The 17,046-nt window shown below is 25.9% G+C and overlaps 1 protein-coding gene across 1 annotated transcript in view; it reads left to right on the top strand.

Annotated features, from left to right (window-relative positions):
- The window catches only part of LOC136072101 (probable serine/threonine-protein kinase DDB_G0268642), a 56,777-nt gene that overhangs the window by 36,672 nt on the left and 3,059 nt on the right, over positions 1-17,046 (top strand). Inside the window, exons 10-14 of the mRNA XM_065820395.1 lie at positions 4,120-4,216; positions 5,305-5,399; positions 10,145-10,271; positions 15,065-15,180; positions 15,257-15,394. Coding sequence (XP_065676467.1) covers positions 4,120-4,216; positions 5,305-5,399; positions 10,145-10,271; positions 15,065-15,180; positions 15,257-15,394 — 573 coding nt within the window. The remainder of the gene's footprint in view (positions 1-4,119; positions 4,217-5,304; positions 5,400-10,144; positions 10,272-15,064; positions 15,181-15,256; positions 15,395-17,046) is intronic.

The following is a 17,046-nucleotide window of genomic DNA, read 5'->3' as shown; positions in this document are numbered from 1 at the left end:
TTTAAATATGTAGCAAATTACTTTACTTTGCCACTGTATTATGTCATATTTATTGATAAATGCAAATTTAGCTATTCATATATCATATCAACATATCATCACTGATGATGCCATACTGAAGTAGTTGTCTGCAGGAGCTTCAATAATTACATCGACTGTTGGTTATGGGCAGGTACTACCTACAGCAGTGATGAATCCAGAGTTTATTTATGGGTACCATTATTTTTCAGGCAACTTGAGGGAGGGAGGAGGGTGTTCTTGATATAGTCAGGCCCCCATGCCCCACCCTTGCCCCCAGTTAAAACCGGCGCCATGACAATGATTTTTTAATATAACTTTGTTTGTGTTCAGCTTGGTTAGTTTCATCCAAAGATATGGAATTGATTTAAAATAGTGTCTCATTGTAAATTTCTATGAATACATGAATTTAAAAGTTATTTAAAGATTTTAATAAGTGTTCAAGTTGCAAGTACTTCGCTATTAATAAATTTTTATTGAAAGTTATTTAAAGTATTCAAAACATTTAGTAACTATATTTTAGTAATTTTAATTTTAGCATTTATTAAATGTTTAAAATGTTCTAACAATTTTTAATCAATATTTACAAACTGCATAGCTGTCTTCTCCATTTAGCCAGCACTTTCGCACTCATGTCTTTTCGTGCTTGCACACACACCTGCAAAAATTTTGGCGAGCGCTTAAAAAAGCATTTGCCAAAAAACTAAAAGCATTTTGTTTTAAATTGCATCAAAAGTTTTTTTGTTCATTTGAACAACTTTTATGTTATATATTTAACTTTTTTAATTTTTTTATCTAGTATTTTCAAAGCATTCTTTTTGCTATTTTTATTTTAATTTAAATAACAGAAAAAAATGAAATTTTAAAATTGCACAGGTTAACTTAAAAATGACTATCCTACCAGCACTTTTTCGTGCGCTGGCATAAAATTTCAAACAGAGAAGACTAGCGTAGTATTTTAAAAATTAACATTCTAGTAATTACGTTTATGTCTTGTATTTGAATAATTTTTGTATATATTATATAGACAATAGTTATTCAAATACAAAACATAAACATTTAATAATTATTTTAACTTTCCATTTTGATTTAAATATTAGCTAAATATAGCTTAAATATTCTGTTCATTTAATTTTTACTAAAGGTTAATAATTTTTACAGTGCCTTAAATAAAAGCCTTTTAGATAAAAGAGATAATGATTAAAAGAATATATTATATATTTTAATTTTAATTTCATTTTTTAATCATTAATTAGTTATTGTGATCTTTATTGTCATTATTAAAGTCGAAAAGAATATGAAAAAAAACAACTTTCTAAAAAAGTTTTTGTTTTTTTGTTTTCCTAGTGTATGATAAAATACCAAGCTAAAGATCAAAAGTTCATTTATTCAAAAATTAAATTTGGGCGATTGTTATTTAAACTGAATTTATTACTTTTGTAATTTTATTATTAAAAAAACAGTTAACTCATAATTGCCAACAAGTTAACATTACCCTTAATGAATATTTTAAAATCAATATATCTTTCAAAAAAAAAATTTTATAAATTTTTTTGTCTTTATATTAAGTTTTGTAATAAGTTTTAATTCATTTTTTAAGTTTAAAGTTTGGTTAGTAACCAAACTACAATTTTGAACATTTAATGTCTTATGGCACATAATTACTTTTTAATCCATTTTATTGTTCTAAAGAAAAAATAAATTAGCCAAAATAAACAGAAAATTAGTTATTTACTACTGCTTTTAAAGCAGAAAAAGAAAAATAACAAATAAATATTTTTTGGGGCTCCACCGGTATCAAAACAGGTCTGGGTTCATCACTGTACAGTGTTGACCTAAATTTGTAGAAACTAGTGTATATGCTCACATAGGCATGAAATAGTGTCAAACAATGGTAATGAATAATTCATTACCTTAAAAATATTTTGCTTTTAAGTTTTTATATGGGTTTGGCTTTCACAAATTTTTAAAAATATTATTAAAAATATAAAAAAGGTAATATACATAAAATTAATAAAAATGTAAAAAAGGTAATATAAAAAATTTTAATTTATTTTTCACTTAAAAAACTATATTAAAAAGTGTTTTATTATTTTAATTTTAGGTGCCAAAAATAAGTAAAATAAGAAAATATTTCTTAAAAATTGATAAATCAAAATCCAATTTGAGTCTTAACCATTTTTAGTAACATTTTTAGAGTAGTCACCATTTTAGAACATTTTCAACAAGTTCTTTAAAAACCTTGTTGAAAGTTCCTGAGAGTTAAAGAACAAGATGTATATAGATGATTTAAAATAATGTAAATTGAGTTTTAGTTGATGGAAATAGTGATGGTAGTTCACTTGAACAGCAACCATGGCAGTATTTGTAAAAAAGATAAATAGATGCTTTCCTACATTGATAGCTTAGAAGCTCAAGCTAGAGCAGTTCCAACAACATTTACAATGCAGTTTTAGACCTTGTCTAAAAGTGAGAGGACCTCAGTAAAACCAACCTAAATATGATAATAGTATTCCATTTGAAGACTTATAAGTCTTAGAATAAAGGTTTATAAGTCCTTAGAATTTAAAGATGTATAATTCTTTAGAATATTGAGATAATTATTAGCTTATGGAAAAGAGCCGAACTGTATCAAAGGCTTTTAATATGTTAAAAGCCTTTGCCTCGCTGCTAGCATCTAATGCATAATAGAAGTTTTCTGATATCTTTTACTTAAATGAATTTATAATAACTTCATTTAAGTAAAAGATTTCAATCTTCTTATTTTACTCCTGACTTGTTGACGTTATAACAGAAAATTATTTATTTTTTTATTGACTTAGTTATTCACTATTTACTTTAAGTGGTGTCTTAAGTAATATGTGTTTTTTAACATTCTTTAGTTTTTTTTAGCAACACAAAAAACTAAACCATTATAGGAAAAATTTGGGATCACCCAAATTTTGCTTGTAACTGCCTGTTTCCTACAGCCTGAAATTTGCATGAAAGTATTTTGATGACTGCTCACTCCAAAAACCAAAGAACTGTTGAAAAAGTATTTTACTACATTATGCTTTTTTGCCTTATCAACAAATGCCTGTATGTGACAGCAAGAACTTTATGATAAGTGAAATTCAGAATGCTTTGCATGCTCCTAAAAGAAAATGTAGAATCTTTATAAGAGGAATTAAGATCATTCTTAAAGCATGTCTGTCTGACTGCATGAAGGAAGAGATTTGGGTTTTAAAACACGCTCTGGGCATATTTTGCGCCATCGGTAAGGAAAAAGGGGCGAACTTCTTAGTTAAATGCTCTTCTGCTGTGCTCTGTGACAAAACCATTAGGTCTTCTTAAGGCACCTGGAAAGAAAAGAAAAAAAGTCTAAAAAGTAACAATAAGCTTTCTCTCTTTAAATCCAATTTTGGCATTTTTAAGCAACTAGAAGAAGATAGAAGCAACAAGAAGGCAAGTATTGTTGATGATTGGTGTTTTTTATATGCTATGTTTGTTTGACCAGTAGATAGCTTTCAAAGAACAAGTCCTGTTTGACTGAGAATGGTAATAGAATGATCAATTAACATGTTTGCAATTCCAATAACCATGGATGAAATATCAAAAATATGAATATATGAATGTATAAAGATCAAGTGTGATCAAATGTGATCAAGAAGCAAGTCAGACTTTGATCATAATAAATAATAAGAAGACTTTTATCATAATAAATACAAATATGTTTAAAAACCAAAAAAATATAAAATTAAAAGTTTAAATAATCAAGTATGATAAATGGATTTTTACTTTTCAATTGCATAGTCATTAGGTTACTAATATCAGGTTTTTATTGAACACCTTTTAGAGAATGATTTTTATTCAACACCTGTTAAATGTAAAATAATAATTGATTGGAACAAAATTAAAAATATTGTTGAATATAAACCAAGAAAACTACTTTACGTTTAAGTTTTGTAAAAACAAAGAAATAGTTTTTTAAAAGCTTGTACAAAAATATTTTGAGAAACATTTTTTGACTCAATTGGTAATTCCATGCTAATGTGATATTATAGCATTAATTGAAATGAATAGAAACTTAGAAAACAGTTTTATTTATTTTTTTGTTTCTAGGAATTGATTATGACTCTTTTTATTCAAATGGAACTTTGTCAGTTAACTTTAAAATCATGGATAAAACGAAGAAATGAAAAACTTAAATCTGTTAAAGGTATTCATTTTTAAAATTATGAAATTTTCAAAGGAAACTTTAGTTATTTTGTTAAATTATGCAAACCAAAATCTTTCATTCAACAATCTTAAACATTTATTTAATAATCAGAGATAGTTAAGTAAAAGTTAGAATTTTGAAAATTTTTGTTTTTTGTCTCCTGATTAAAAACTGTGCAATTTTTTTAGACTTATTTTTTTTTTTAATAATACAGGAATTTCATCATCACATAACATTTCATCTATAATAATACAAGTATGTTCTAACATGGCTTTTTTTTTCAGTCAACACAACACATTGATATAGTAACATGATGCCAACCTCTGAAAGATTGAGGTTGGCAAATTATTGACAACCTCATTTAATTCTGAGTGTTGAGTATGTAGGAATATGCAGACTTTTTTTTTGTTATCTGTGTTTTAGACTAACTTACTTTGTTCAATATAATATTCCTGTCTTTTGCAAAAGTGTTTGAACTTTTCTACTTTAAAACATAAATTCTTAGATAACTTCATAAAAAGCTGAAAATAATTTTAAAGTTCATAAAATTAAAAACTTTAAATATATTTTAATAAAGTTCAAAAAATGTTTTTTTATTAAGATATAACTTTATTGAAAAAAGTGTTTCCATCTAGCGTCTATCAGGTTGGTATATCACTTCAGGTGATTGGGGTAGATATGTTTTATGCTATCTTCGGGATAGAGATGTATCATGCTAGATTTGTGATAGTTGCAGATCGCATCTTGTAAGACATCTTTCTTGTTTTTGCAGATCATATCTTATAAGACATCTTTCTTGTTTTTATTAACTTCTTATTTAATACTTTCTATATATTGTTAATATCTTATGTTTTTATCTTATGTTATTGTCTTATGTTATTATCTTATGTTATTAGCTTATGTTAATATCTTATGTTAGTATCTTATGTTAATATCTTACGTTAATATCTTATGTTAATATCTTATGTTATTAGCTTAAGTTAGTATCTTATGTTATTACCTTGTTATATCTTGTTTATTTATTTACATACATATATACATAAAATATTTTGTTGTTATCTATATTCAACATGTTATATATGGTTTAGATGTTGACAAAAAAACAAACCTTAATATCTTGAAGCAAATCATCTGTGCATTGCAATACATTCATTCTAAAGGACTTTTGCATCGAGATTTAAAAGTATTTCTTTTTAAGTATATCATGTTTTGTTTAATAACTTTATTATATTGTGCTAAATAATTTAGTAATATTATGCTCTGTGTTGTTTAGTAATTTTATTATGTGCTAATATGCTTTTATGTGCCATGTTATTTAGTCATATTATTATAATGTGCTATAGGAACAGGGGGGGAACTTTTGGAAAATTTTTGTTTTTTCCATTCAAATTCTGATTCTGGCTGCCTTAGCCCCCCTTATAGTGTTTTAACCCCCAAATTTTTTGACCTTTCTACGCCACTGAGTGCTATGGAAGTAGCTACATTTTCCCTTGAGTACTATGGAAGGTACTCAAACTAAGTATTACTTTGAGTTGTTAACAATAATAAAAAACTTTCTTTAAAAATTTTAGAAATAGTAAATGTTTAAATAAATGCACATATGGTGAAATCAATTATGTTCTGTAATTATATTAAAAATAAAAGAAATCAAAAAATTTAAATTTACAAATTTTCTAAGTTTTCAATTCTTTTGAAATTTTTGATATGTTACAATTTAGATGTATGCTGTATTCCATATGTTACAATTTAGGTTAGAGATTTTAAAGGGTCTTTTTATATAAAAAAAGATGTCTTTGCAATTACAAGAGAAAATATCTAGACTAATATGAGGTTAATAAAAAGTGCAAATAAAGTATTAGTATTACAAATAATTCTCAGAAAAATAAATTCACTGAAAACTTGTGTTTTTATGCTAGCAATTTGTATATTCATAAATATATTATATCTGTTTAAATTGTACATAATTGTATGTGTAATATATATTTTATAAATTTTACATTGTAAATTAACAACAACGCTAGAAATATATTATGAAATCATAAGTTAAGATTTATGCTCTTTTTATGTTTTTTCCTATTTTTATGTTATCTGTTTATGTTTTTTTTTTTTTTTGTTATTAAATGTTTCTATTTTCTTTTTAACAGCATTTTTTAATAGTGACATTAATTAGCTTCTATTTATTTTTTTAAAAAGACTAATTTTTATTGTAGATATTTAAACACCCTTATTTTAGAGATTTAAACACCCTTTGTCCCAATTGCAGTTAAAACTTTTAAAAAGTATTTTGATAAAAACAAAGCTTGACTTCAACATGTAAAATCCTTAAGTGAAAGTTAAGTTACAGCAAAACCACCTCTGGAAGTATTTGTAGGCATGAACTAATAGTTTTATTTGTGTTTTCCTTGTATTGACTATAGTGTGGTCAGTTTTGGAAATGACAGGACTAAAAGTGGCTACATCTTTTCTGTACTGTCTCATAGCTTTAAAAAAAATAGTGTAGATGATACTATTTTATACTATTAATTTCAAAAAAAATTATTTTTCTTATAATAATTTTTAAAAAAACTCTTTTTTATAATTTATAAACAATACCCATTACCATGGAAAACCAAAGAGTTAAATCCTGTTTGTTAAATTTTTTTGTGCACCAACTGGTGACTTAATGAAGCAGCTTTAGTGGCAAAGCTTTATATCAAATGCTTAAAAGTAACTCAGTTGCAATTCTCATTATATCTGATGTAATTTTCTTTAGAATCTTCAAGAAAGACTAGAATGTTTTTTAACTCCTTTAAACTTGAATTTTTTTTGCTTTAAACTCTTTTTGTATGTGAATTTGGTTTCAGGTTTATTCACTTTACAATATATATACTTGTTCAATACTCGAAAAATCCTCTGAAAAATTTCAATCTTCACAATATGATTTTTCCTTTTTAATAAGTTGATCGATTAGTTCAGAAACATTTTTGCACTAGATAATCAGTATCGAATCTTATTTGTCTGGTATTGATAAGATACCTTTCAGTATCTATATCAAGATCTTGTATTACTGTTACTGAAGATATTGGTTATAGTGATGTTGTTTTGATATTGACAGTAGCATTTTGCATTGCAGCTTGATCCTTGATTTGATTGAGATCTTGTATTTTATTTTTATAAACAATTAGTAATTTAAAGTAGTCAGTTTATATAATAACTGAAAGTTATTAATAAATTTAGTAATATTTATAATAGTACTTTTCAAGGAATAGTAAAATTCAAGTATAGTAAAACTTTTCAAGGATTGTTTATCAAGGATGGTTGCGCATTACATTATACTTATCATTTATTGTTTCATATAGTAGCACAATTTTAATTTAATTGTGTGGTATTGCTTCCGTAAATTTTTTTCTCATCTGGTATTTTAATTTAATTAGTTATGTGGTATTGCTTCTCTATTTTAGTTTCGTATATGGTATTGTTATTTTAATTAAATCTTGCATGGTATCGTTGTTCTTGCTTGGTATCTTCTTTCATTCTGTGTTCAACATTCAATAACTAAAGTAAACTACTTATCACTAATTATTAAATATTACTTATATTTTTTACCTGTTCACCCAGTTCTTTGTTTAAATAAGACTTTAGTTAATACCTTGCTTTTACTTAGGAAAAAAAAAATATTAAAAAAAATGAAACTTGTGAAAAAAGCTTGCCGCAAAGCAGTCAAATACTACTGGCTACATTTAAACACAACATAGAAAGTTATTCATTCAACTTCAGAAGAAAGAAGAAGAGCAGAGATCACAAGTAGAGGAAGAACTAAATGTAATCAAGGCAGGTCCTTCTGGATCCATCTTCGGGATTCCACATCTGGATTTTCTCAAAAAATAAGCTTCCTCAACTTTACCATACACTACAGGTAGTTATGCATCAAGTCATGGATAAAGAGCTTATCAATATCAAATGAAAATATTTGACTATTCAATACAAAATTTTTTATTATAAGTATCATGTGGTATCAAACCGATACTGATGGTATCAACATTAGTGTATAGGCAATACAACACAATACAAGATCATCCCACTCTCTATCAATTTACATGATACTGATTATCTAGTGCTTATTTTGCATGAATTAGAATGTGCATTGTTTCCTTATTGATTTGTTTCCTTAATGAATTGAGGCTCTGTTATCATCAAGAACATTCTTTTTAATCGTGAATTTTTTCTTTTAGCTCAGGTTTGAAAAATTCTCTTTTTATCCAGCATCTGAGAATGTAACAGGCCATTTCTGTTTGGAAATGATTTATTCTTAGTATAAATTCCACTTCAAAAAATTTTTATTTTAAGATTTGAGTTCAAAAAAATGTTTTGCATTTATCTATATAATACCAATACCATTATACTAATACCATTAACAGTTTTTTTATATTGTTAATTTTCTTGGTTGGTTAAAGAATGTAACAGTGTAATGTCCATTTAATTTAATTTTAGACATTGCTGTCTCAAGATTATTCTTGCACACAATGATATTGCAAAATGCAGTAAACCTTGTCCCACAATGCATTGAGATTCTGACACATAGTTAAGGTTAGGGTAGGTGGCATAACTGTACATGTTTGTCTGTACTTTCTGTAGATGTTGGTCTTCCTTTTTTGTTTAATTTCAGGGAGACGGTTTCCCTTGCAACAGCACAAGCTGCAAATGTAGCTTGATTTTTTGTAGTAGTGTAAACTTTTGTTGCAGAATAATTATAGGATGTTGGAAGAGCCTCTGATTCTTTAACAATTTTTTTTCTGATTCTCAAATAATTTTTTTTTCCTGATTCTTTAACAATTTTTTCAATAAGCTTCATAGTTTTTCTGTCACAATCACAGCTATCATTCAAAAAATAAGTTCCTTAGTTTTAGATATTTTTGTCATATTTACACATGACATGAGTTTGAAACAAAGAACAAAATATTAAGTTAATCTTGTTTGATTATAGTTTATCACTGTATTGAAATTTGTAGTTACATCATAATACATAAATGTTATTTTTTGATGTTGGCACATCAGAAAAGACTTGGTTAAGTTTTTACATGTTTTTATATTTTGTTCAATAAAAAAGTAGCCATTTTTGTAAGAGAACATAGTACTATTCAATTGAAAGCTCTTTAAAAAAAAAGGGTAAAATAAATTATTTATGGAGTATATAACCCTTAAAATAAAATATGTAATAGTCTCGGAGTATATAACCCTTAAAATAAATATGTAAAATAAAATACTTCTGGAGTATATAACCCTTAAAATAAATATGTAAAATAAAATACTTCTGGAGTATATAACCCTTAAAATAAATATGTAAAATAAAATACTTCTGGAGTATATAACCCTTAAAATAAATATGTAAAATAAAATACTTCTGGAGTATATAACCCTTAAAATAAATATGTAAAATAAAATACTTCTGGAGTATATAACCCTTAAAATAAATATGTAAAATAAAATACTTCTGGAGTATATAACCCTTAAAATAAATATGTAAAATAAAATACTTCTGGAGTATATAACCCTTAAAATAAATATGTAAAATAAAATACTTCTGGAGTATATAACCCTTAAAATAAATATGTAAAATAAAATACTTCTGGAGTATATAACCCTTAAAATAAAACATGTATAGTCATGGATAACCCCTAAAAAATTTTTAGAGTGCAAACGATAAAATGACAAAAAAAAAATGTTTTATAAGTAGAGGTATGTAAACAAAGAGGTTGACAAAGTCACCACCTTGATACTTTTTTTTTTGAATGAGCCTTCTTTCTCTAGGGTGTTATCAATATTTGATTATATTCGAATGATTGTATTAAAATTTTTCTTTTTTTCAATTTTTTCTTTCAAAATTTTTTAATGCAATAATTCTAATTTTAAATGGTAGGTGAATGGGTAAAATTTGAGTACTTTTTTTAGCCTGCAAATATATTTTTAAATGAAGCTCAAAATAAAGATGTACAGCTACATGTCAAAATAGGAGATTTTGGTCTCGCTCGAACAGCTCATAATGAAAAGTTGAAAGTTTCTAATGAAAAATTCTTTGGTAAAAATATAATATTATATGTAATACTTACTGTTTTTTTTTTGTTTGTTCGATTGTTTTTTTATGTACTTTAGACAACAACTGTTTTTAAATTTCCAAGCAAATTTTTTGTTTGTATTATCTTTTGTATATGTCTAAAGGTTGATATAAATTATTTGCTGGAAATAAAAATTTGTTTTTAATATTTTTTAACTCACTACATGTTGCATAAAAATGTTTAAATAAAAAATTAAATAACATGAAAAAAAGTATTCTCTTTTATGCCAAAGATTATGTGTTCAAAAAACTTTCTTTTATGTTCCATGGAGAGTGATGATAGGCTGTAAAGGATATTATAGTGCTAAAATTGAAAATCTTGTATGTTTGAGATTTGGTGCTAGTGAGTCTTGTGTTTTGCACTAATATATAATAATATATATTAGTGCAAAACACAAGACTCACTAGCTAGAATTATAATATATATATATATATATATATATATATATATATATATATATATATATATATATATATATATATATATATATATATATATATATATATATAAAATTAATATATATATATTATTAATATATATATATTATCAATATTATATATATATATATATATATATATATATATATATATATATATATTATTAATATATAAATATATAATAATGTATATATATATATATATATACATATATACATACTTTAATAATATTTCTCTTAGTTATTTACAGTTATTGACCTGTGTAATGAAAGAGTACTGTTCAAGAGGTACTATTAAAGTTGTAGGATACTGCTGAAATTTTAAAGAGTTAGCACATTTTCTCTTTTCTTGCTTTTGTAATTTTTGCACATATGCTCAATCTCCACTCAGCCATTAGGGTTTCCAAAAAACCGCATTTATAAAAAACTGCGGTTATCCGTAGTTTTTGGTTTTTCTTGTTAAATAACCAAACTTATGTAAGTTTATCCTGCATTATTTATTAAAAAAGTTATTTAAACAAAGTGTTCTAATATTATGTTTATATTTCAAAATAAAACTTACAATGACTTATTTTTATTGTAAAAAAATTTTAAAAAAACTAAAGATTTAAACAATTCTCAGATAATCGTGATCTGATTTTTGTGCAGAAACTAGTGCAGCTCAAAAAAAAAGCGTTCAACACCTGTTGAGGTGGCATTTATAGAGAGCATCGCATTGTAAATTTTTTCAAGATTTTCTGTTCTTTTACCCATATTTCAGTACAACAAAAACTCTTGCTTAAGCCATTTTAATTGATTAGTAGATTTAGGCAAGTGTGTGATGCTATCTTTAGTGCGTTTAATTCATCTTTAAGAGAAACAGGTGAACTTTCTGATGTTGTACATGGTGCTTCAGCTAGTAGTGGTTCCTCATCATTCGAAGTAAATACAAAAAGTCTTAATGCAAGTTTTCCATCAAAATTTAAAGGATTTTTTAATGGAGCAACTGAAGGACCTTTTAGGTACCTTAACAACTGCTTAACATTTCCGTTAATTCTTTCATCAATGCTCATTTTTAAATTTGAATGCAATGTAGATGCGATTTCTGTATTCATAGCAAATAGTTTTGCAAGCATGAATTCAAGAACAGTATCTTCTGTCGATAACATTGCATCTTCTCTGCTAAGGAATTCCACTGCTAGTTTGGCTCTAAAGCAGCATGCAATAAAACTAATGACTCAAAATCCAGCTTGTTGATTACATCAAGAGCATTTAATTTAGTAAATGTCTGGAATAAACATTTCTTAGTTTTTAACAAAGGCGCAATTATTGAAAAAAGTGAATTCCAACAATGTCGAACATCAAGATGCAGTTCGATTTCTTTACCAAATTCCTCAGTAACTATTCTGAAAAATTTGATTATGAACTGATGATGTTTTTATGAATTTCACTACTTTTCGTACATTCATCAAAATTTCAAGGTAATTAACATTTATCTCATTGTTTACGGTGATAAATTTAGTTTTATTCATTAAATAAAACTAAAATTATCATCGTAAATTCCATGTTCATCCTCTTTTAAATCACTGTCCATTTTCTTGGGAATTGGTACGTTTGTGTCTTTATTTTTCTTGCATAATGTGTTGCATACACCAAGATGAATTGCTTGATTAAAGCAAAACTGATCAACAATGTCTTTTAATTGCATGAGCATCTTGATTGCTGCACCATCTTGAGTAGAACCAACTACATTTCTTTCCATACAGACATCAAATGAACTCAAATGACCCTTAATATTTTGTATTAAATTTTCAGCTGGACAGGAACCATAAATCCTAATGAGGCTAGTTTTACAGGTTTTCTTATATTTGCTTTCATGCAGGTTGACACCAATGTACCTTCTGTTCCTCAAAGATCTGTATTCATCATGCGTTAAGCTGATTTTATGTCCTTTTTGTTTCATCACTTTCTTTTTATCAGAAAAATCTTGATGGATTAAATTCTTCACAGTTGTTAGACTTTAAGGAAGATGATTTCTTTTTTGTTGAATCGATGAACAAATAAATTTGTTGTTCATTATTGTATTAATCGAAACACCATCTGTAGCTAGATCAGCTACAATTTCTTTAAGGTTTTTTTTTTCTTTAAATCACTATCGATGGTTTAAATTTTTTTTTCAAGTGGTGGATTAGAGCTGGTGCTTGATTCTCCAGCCAAGGGCTATTGATAGTAATTCCATGACGCAAAATATGATTTCGCAAAGTAGTTGTGGATCCACCAGAGCATGTTATAAGAGAACCATATCTATTACAGATGCCTTCAACATCTCTTGAATTTGAAATTTTATGCCGGGTAGCAAATTTCCAAACTGATGACATGATTTATATGGAAGATATATTTTCAAAATATATTTCCATCAAATATATTTTCAAAAAATTAAATAATTGATAGAAACATTATCGTGAATTATTTTTTTATATACCTATACATTAATATTTTGTTGAACCAAAATAAACACTAAAAATATTTATATATTTTTTTAAGGAATAAAAATCTTCAATATAAAGAATAGGCCAATCTATTTGAGTATTCGAATACTTTATACTTGAATATATTTGCGTGTTTTATTCAATGTTCAAATTTTTTTTTTGGAATACTTGAATAATTTTGAAAATGAAAAGACATGTTAAGTTTTCTAGCAAAACACAATCTAAATAATAAAAAAAAATTTAATTACTTACAAGTTTGATTTTTTTATACCTTTCTTTAATAAATAAACATTCAAAAGAAATTATACAAAAAAACCGCTAAAATCATTTTTGAAAACTGACAGTTTTGATTTTCTTTTGTCTGCAAACTTTTTTTTCTGTTGTGGTATTATATATTCTCCTTTACAACTATATCTTTTACTTTGGCTAAGAGCATTACTAACGTTTTCATTTTTAAGGCACATTGATCTAACCGGAGTCCTTTTATTTGTAGAAACTTCTGTGCATCATTAATTTCAACTAAGAGATTTCTCCAAAGCTAAAAAGAGATACCTCATTACACATATTATGAGATTTCCAGCATCACCTTTTGCTTCATGCGCATTATTATCTCGATTGATGTCATCTAAGTGTGGGCATTCATTGGCGTTTAGTTTGCTTTATAACATAATAACAATTATTAACCTTTTGAATGTTTACTTAAGCCAGCAGTATTTTCTCTTATTCTATTTATTATTTTCTAAAAAATTACGTTATATATTGTAAGTATATTATTTTATACCTTGCTAATTAAATTTAGTTGAGAAATTATAAATAATTTAGTTGAGAAATTATAAATAAATGTTATTTTTGCAACTCAATTTGTTTTGTATCGCAATGACTTAAATGCCTACCATCATATCACCTATTGGACATATCAGCATCACCTATTGGCATTAAGTGATATGATGCATATCTATGATGATAGAAAGTTAGTCATTGCTATTGCAATACCTAACTTCATTGAGGACGACTTAATTTTTTGATGAAAACAAGTGTTAATAGTGTGTTTAAGTAATTAATATAAAATGAACTTACAGTGGAAGTAAAATCTGACAACTATAATTGAACTTACAATCGAAGTAAAATTTAACAATTATTATTCTATATTAAATAATTATTTACTATAATTACAATAATATTAAAAATTGTTTTATATAGAATAATTTTTAAAAATTAAGGAATATCTTACAAATTAACTTCTACACTGTAAAAGTTATTTTGAACATTTTTTGGCACCCTATTAAATATTTGTGCCCAGGGCAATGTCCCCTTTGCCCCCATTTTTTTGTAACATGCTTAAATGGGTTACCCCCTCAATTTTTCCCTTTTGCCTTATTTATGACTCCTAGCAGTTTGCTCAGATTTTAAACAAACTCTTTTTTCTTGTTATAAGATAAAAACGCTTAAATATAAAAGTTTTCTTTTGAGTGACACAACATAAAACATGGCAGTCTTTTTGGTAGTCAATCTGTGTTTAGCTAAATGATGAGTACTTAAACTGTTTTAATAAATAACGCTTGCCTATATCTTGCATATAAATTTTTAGATTACTAATCTTAAAAGGTGTTTTAAGCATCCGCAGCTATCTGTGAAAATCAGCTTGCAAATCAAATATAAAATTGTTATTTAAAAATATTTGCAATGTAAAATAATTTATATGTTTATTGTGTTGTGTTATAAGTAATATTCAAATTAAAAGTAATAAAAATTATGGATTGTGGTTTAACTTATGGATTGTGGTTTAACTTATGGAAATCTATTTATTAAGTGTTTTTACTAATTTATTTTTTTTTATAAAATATTGATCTAGTTAATGAGGGTAATCTAAGCATGGCAAATTGCTGGTCTAATTCATTCACAACAGATGTGGGAACAAATGTTTACGCTGCACCAGAACAAAAGATTTCACGTATTTATACTAATAAGGTTTTTCATTAATTACATAGTTTTTGTTTTTATTTTTGTTAATTGTTTGCTGTGTGTAACCATGTTATCATTTTAGGTAGATATCTTTAGTGTTGGAATAATTCTTTTTGAGTTGTTTCATCCTTTTAATACAGAAATGGAAAAAGTGCAACTTGTAAATGGTTTACTTCATCAATATACATGTGGGGATATTAATAACATATGGAGTGAAGAGGTGAAAAATCTTTTTTTTTAGTTCCAGAGTTCCCACTTGACATACAAAGCATGAAAATTGTTTATATGGGCATGATAAGCATGTGAAAGCATACATTTTAGTTAAATAATCATGCAAAAATATTTTTCAAATTTTAAAGGTATTTTAAATAGTTCAGTTAATTTTCATGTATAAGATTTTAAATAGAAATTGTCTATTAAATACTCATGTTATTAGATTTATCATTTATGTTTTATTTATTATTCATAAAGATTTATGTTATTTAATAAATTTAAAATTTGTTTCTGTTTGAAAATATATTGAATTATTTTAAAATATATATTTTTTTAAGATTTAATATTAATTTAAATATAAAAATGGGTCAGACCACTTACCAAACATCTTGAGAAAAATTATGAAACAGATTTAAGTGGGTTAAATTTTTGTAAGATATCTTTCTATACATTTTCTAGTGATATCAGTCAACTTGTAGAGCATGATAAAACAAAAAATATATTAGCAAAGATCTTTGTAAAATATCTAGCAACCAAAAGCAGTTCATTGGATCAGTCAGACTTTCTAATGTTGGATATTCAAATGTCTATATAGATGACCAAGTTTCTTGTGCTGAAATTATGCAAGCTTTACAAGTTTTAAATTGTAATTAAAAAATAACAGAAAATGACTATGAATGGTTTAGCTCAATGTTTCCTGATTCTATTGTGGCATTATAAGCAAATCAAAAATTAAATATCAAGTACAGTTTGGTAATGCTCGCTATGTTAAAAGTATGTAAAATCAGTTATTACAAAACCATTTACTTTTAAGTTTGATGAGACAACAACTTAGCAAATAAAAAAGCAGCATTATGGATATCTCCAGTATTTTTCAGACAAAAAAAGAAATAGTAACATCATAATGTGGTTCTCTTTTTATTGATCATTGTGACCAAAATCAACTAGTTGATCATTATTTAAAATTTAAAATTGACTTGGAGTCAATTTGAAATTGACTTAAAGTCAATTTGAAATTGACTTGGAGTCAATTTGAAATTGACTCTTTGACAACTTGACAAAATTTGAAAAAACTTGGCTCTTTGACAACTTGACAAAACTTTGACAACTTGACAAAAAGTCAATTCTTCATATTTTTTACATGTTGGAATGGATAGACTAAATGTTAACAAAGCTTTTAAAATGAAGTTACCATTAGATCTGAAAAAGAAAATCTGACTTTATTTTTCAAGAATTTGGTACATGTAACCTTCATAAAGTTCGTAATGCTTTTTAAAAAAGCATTAAAAAACTTTCCTTTGATTTAGATTTTTATTGATATTCACTTTTTTTGAATATACTAATTTAGTTGATGTATTTAATTTGCTGAGTTTGCCAAAAAACATGCTGAAACTGAAATATGTTGCTGTTAGGATTTTAGAATAATTTTAAGATAATCTTAAGTTTTTTAATATCTTTTCCGAAATAAAAAAATTTTAAGGCTTTGTTTAAAACAGATTGCTAGAAAAGAATTTGCGAAGCCCAAAGATTTTTCAGACTCAAGGATATTTTTGTGCTTTTTCAACACATAATTTTGAAGCGATTTTAGTAATACTTCAAACAGAATCTAAAATAATCACATGCTTTATCCTGCAGTAATCACATGCTTTATCCTGCAGT

This window comes from Hydra vulgaris, chromosome 15, assembly GCF_038396675.1.
Source record: "Hydra vulgaris chromosome 15, alternate assembly HydraT2T_AEP".
Lineage (NCBI taxonomy): Eukaryota > Metazoa > Cnidaria > Hydrozoa > Anthoathecata > Hydridae > Hydra > Hydra vulgaris.
This window is presented reverse-complemented; position numbering and strand designations above follow the sequence as displayed.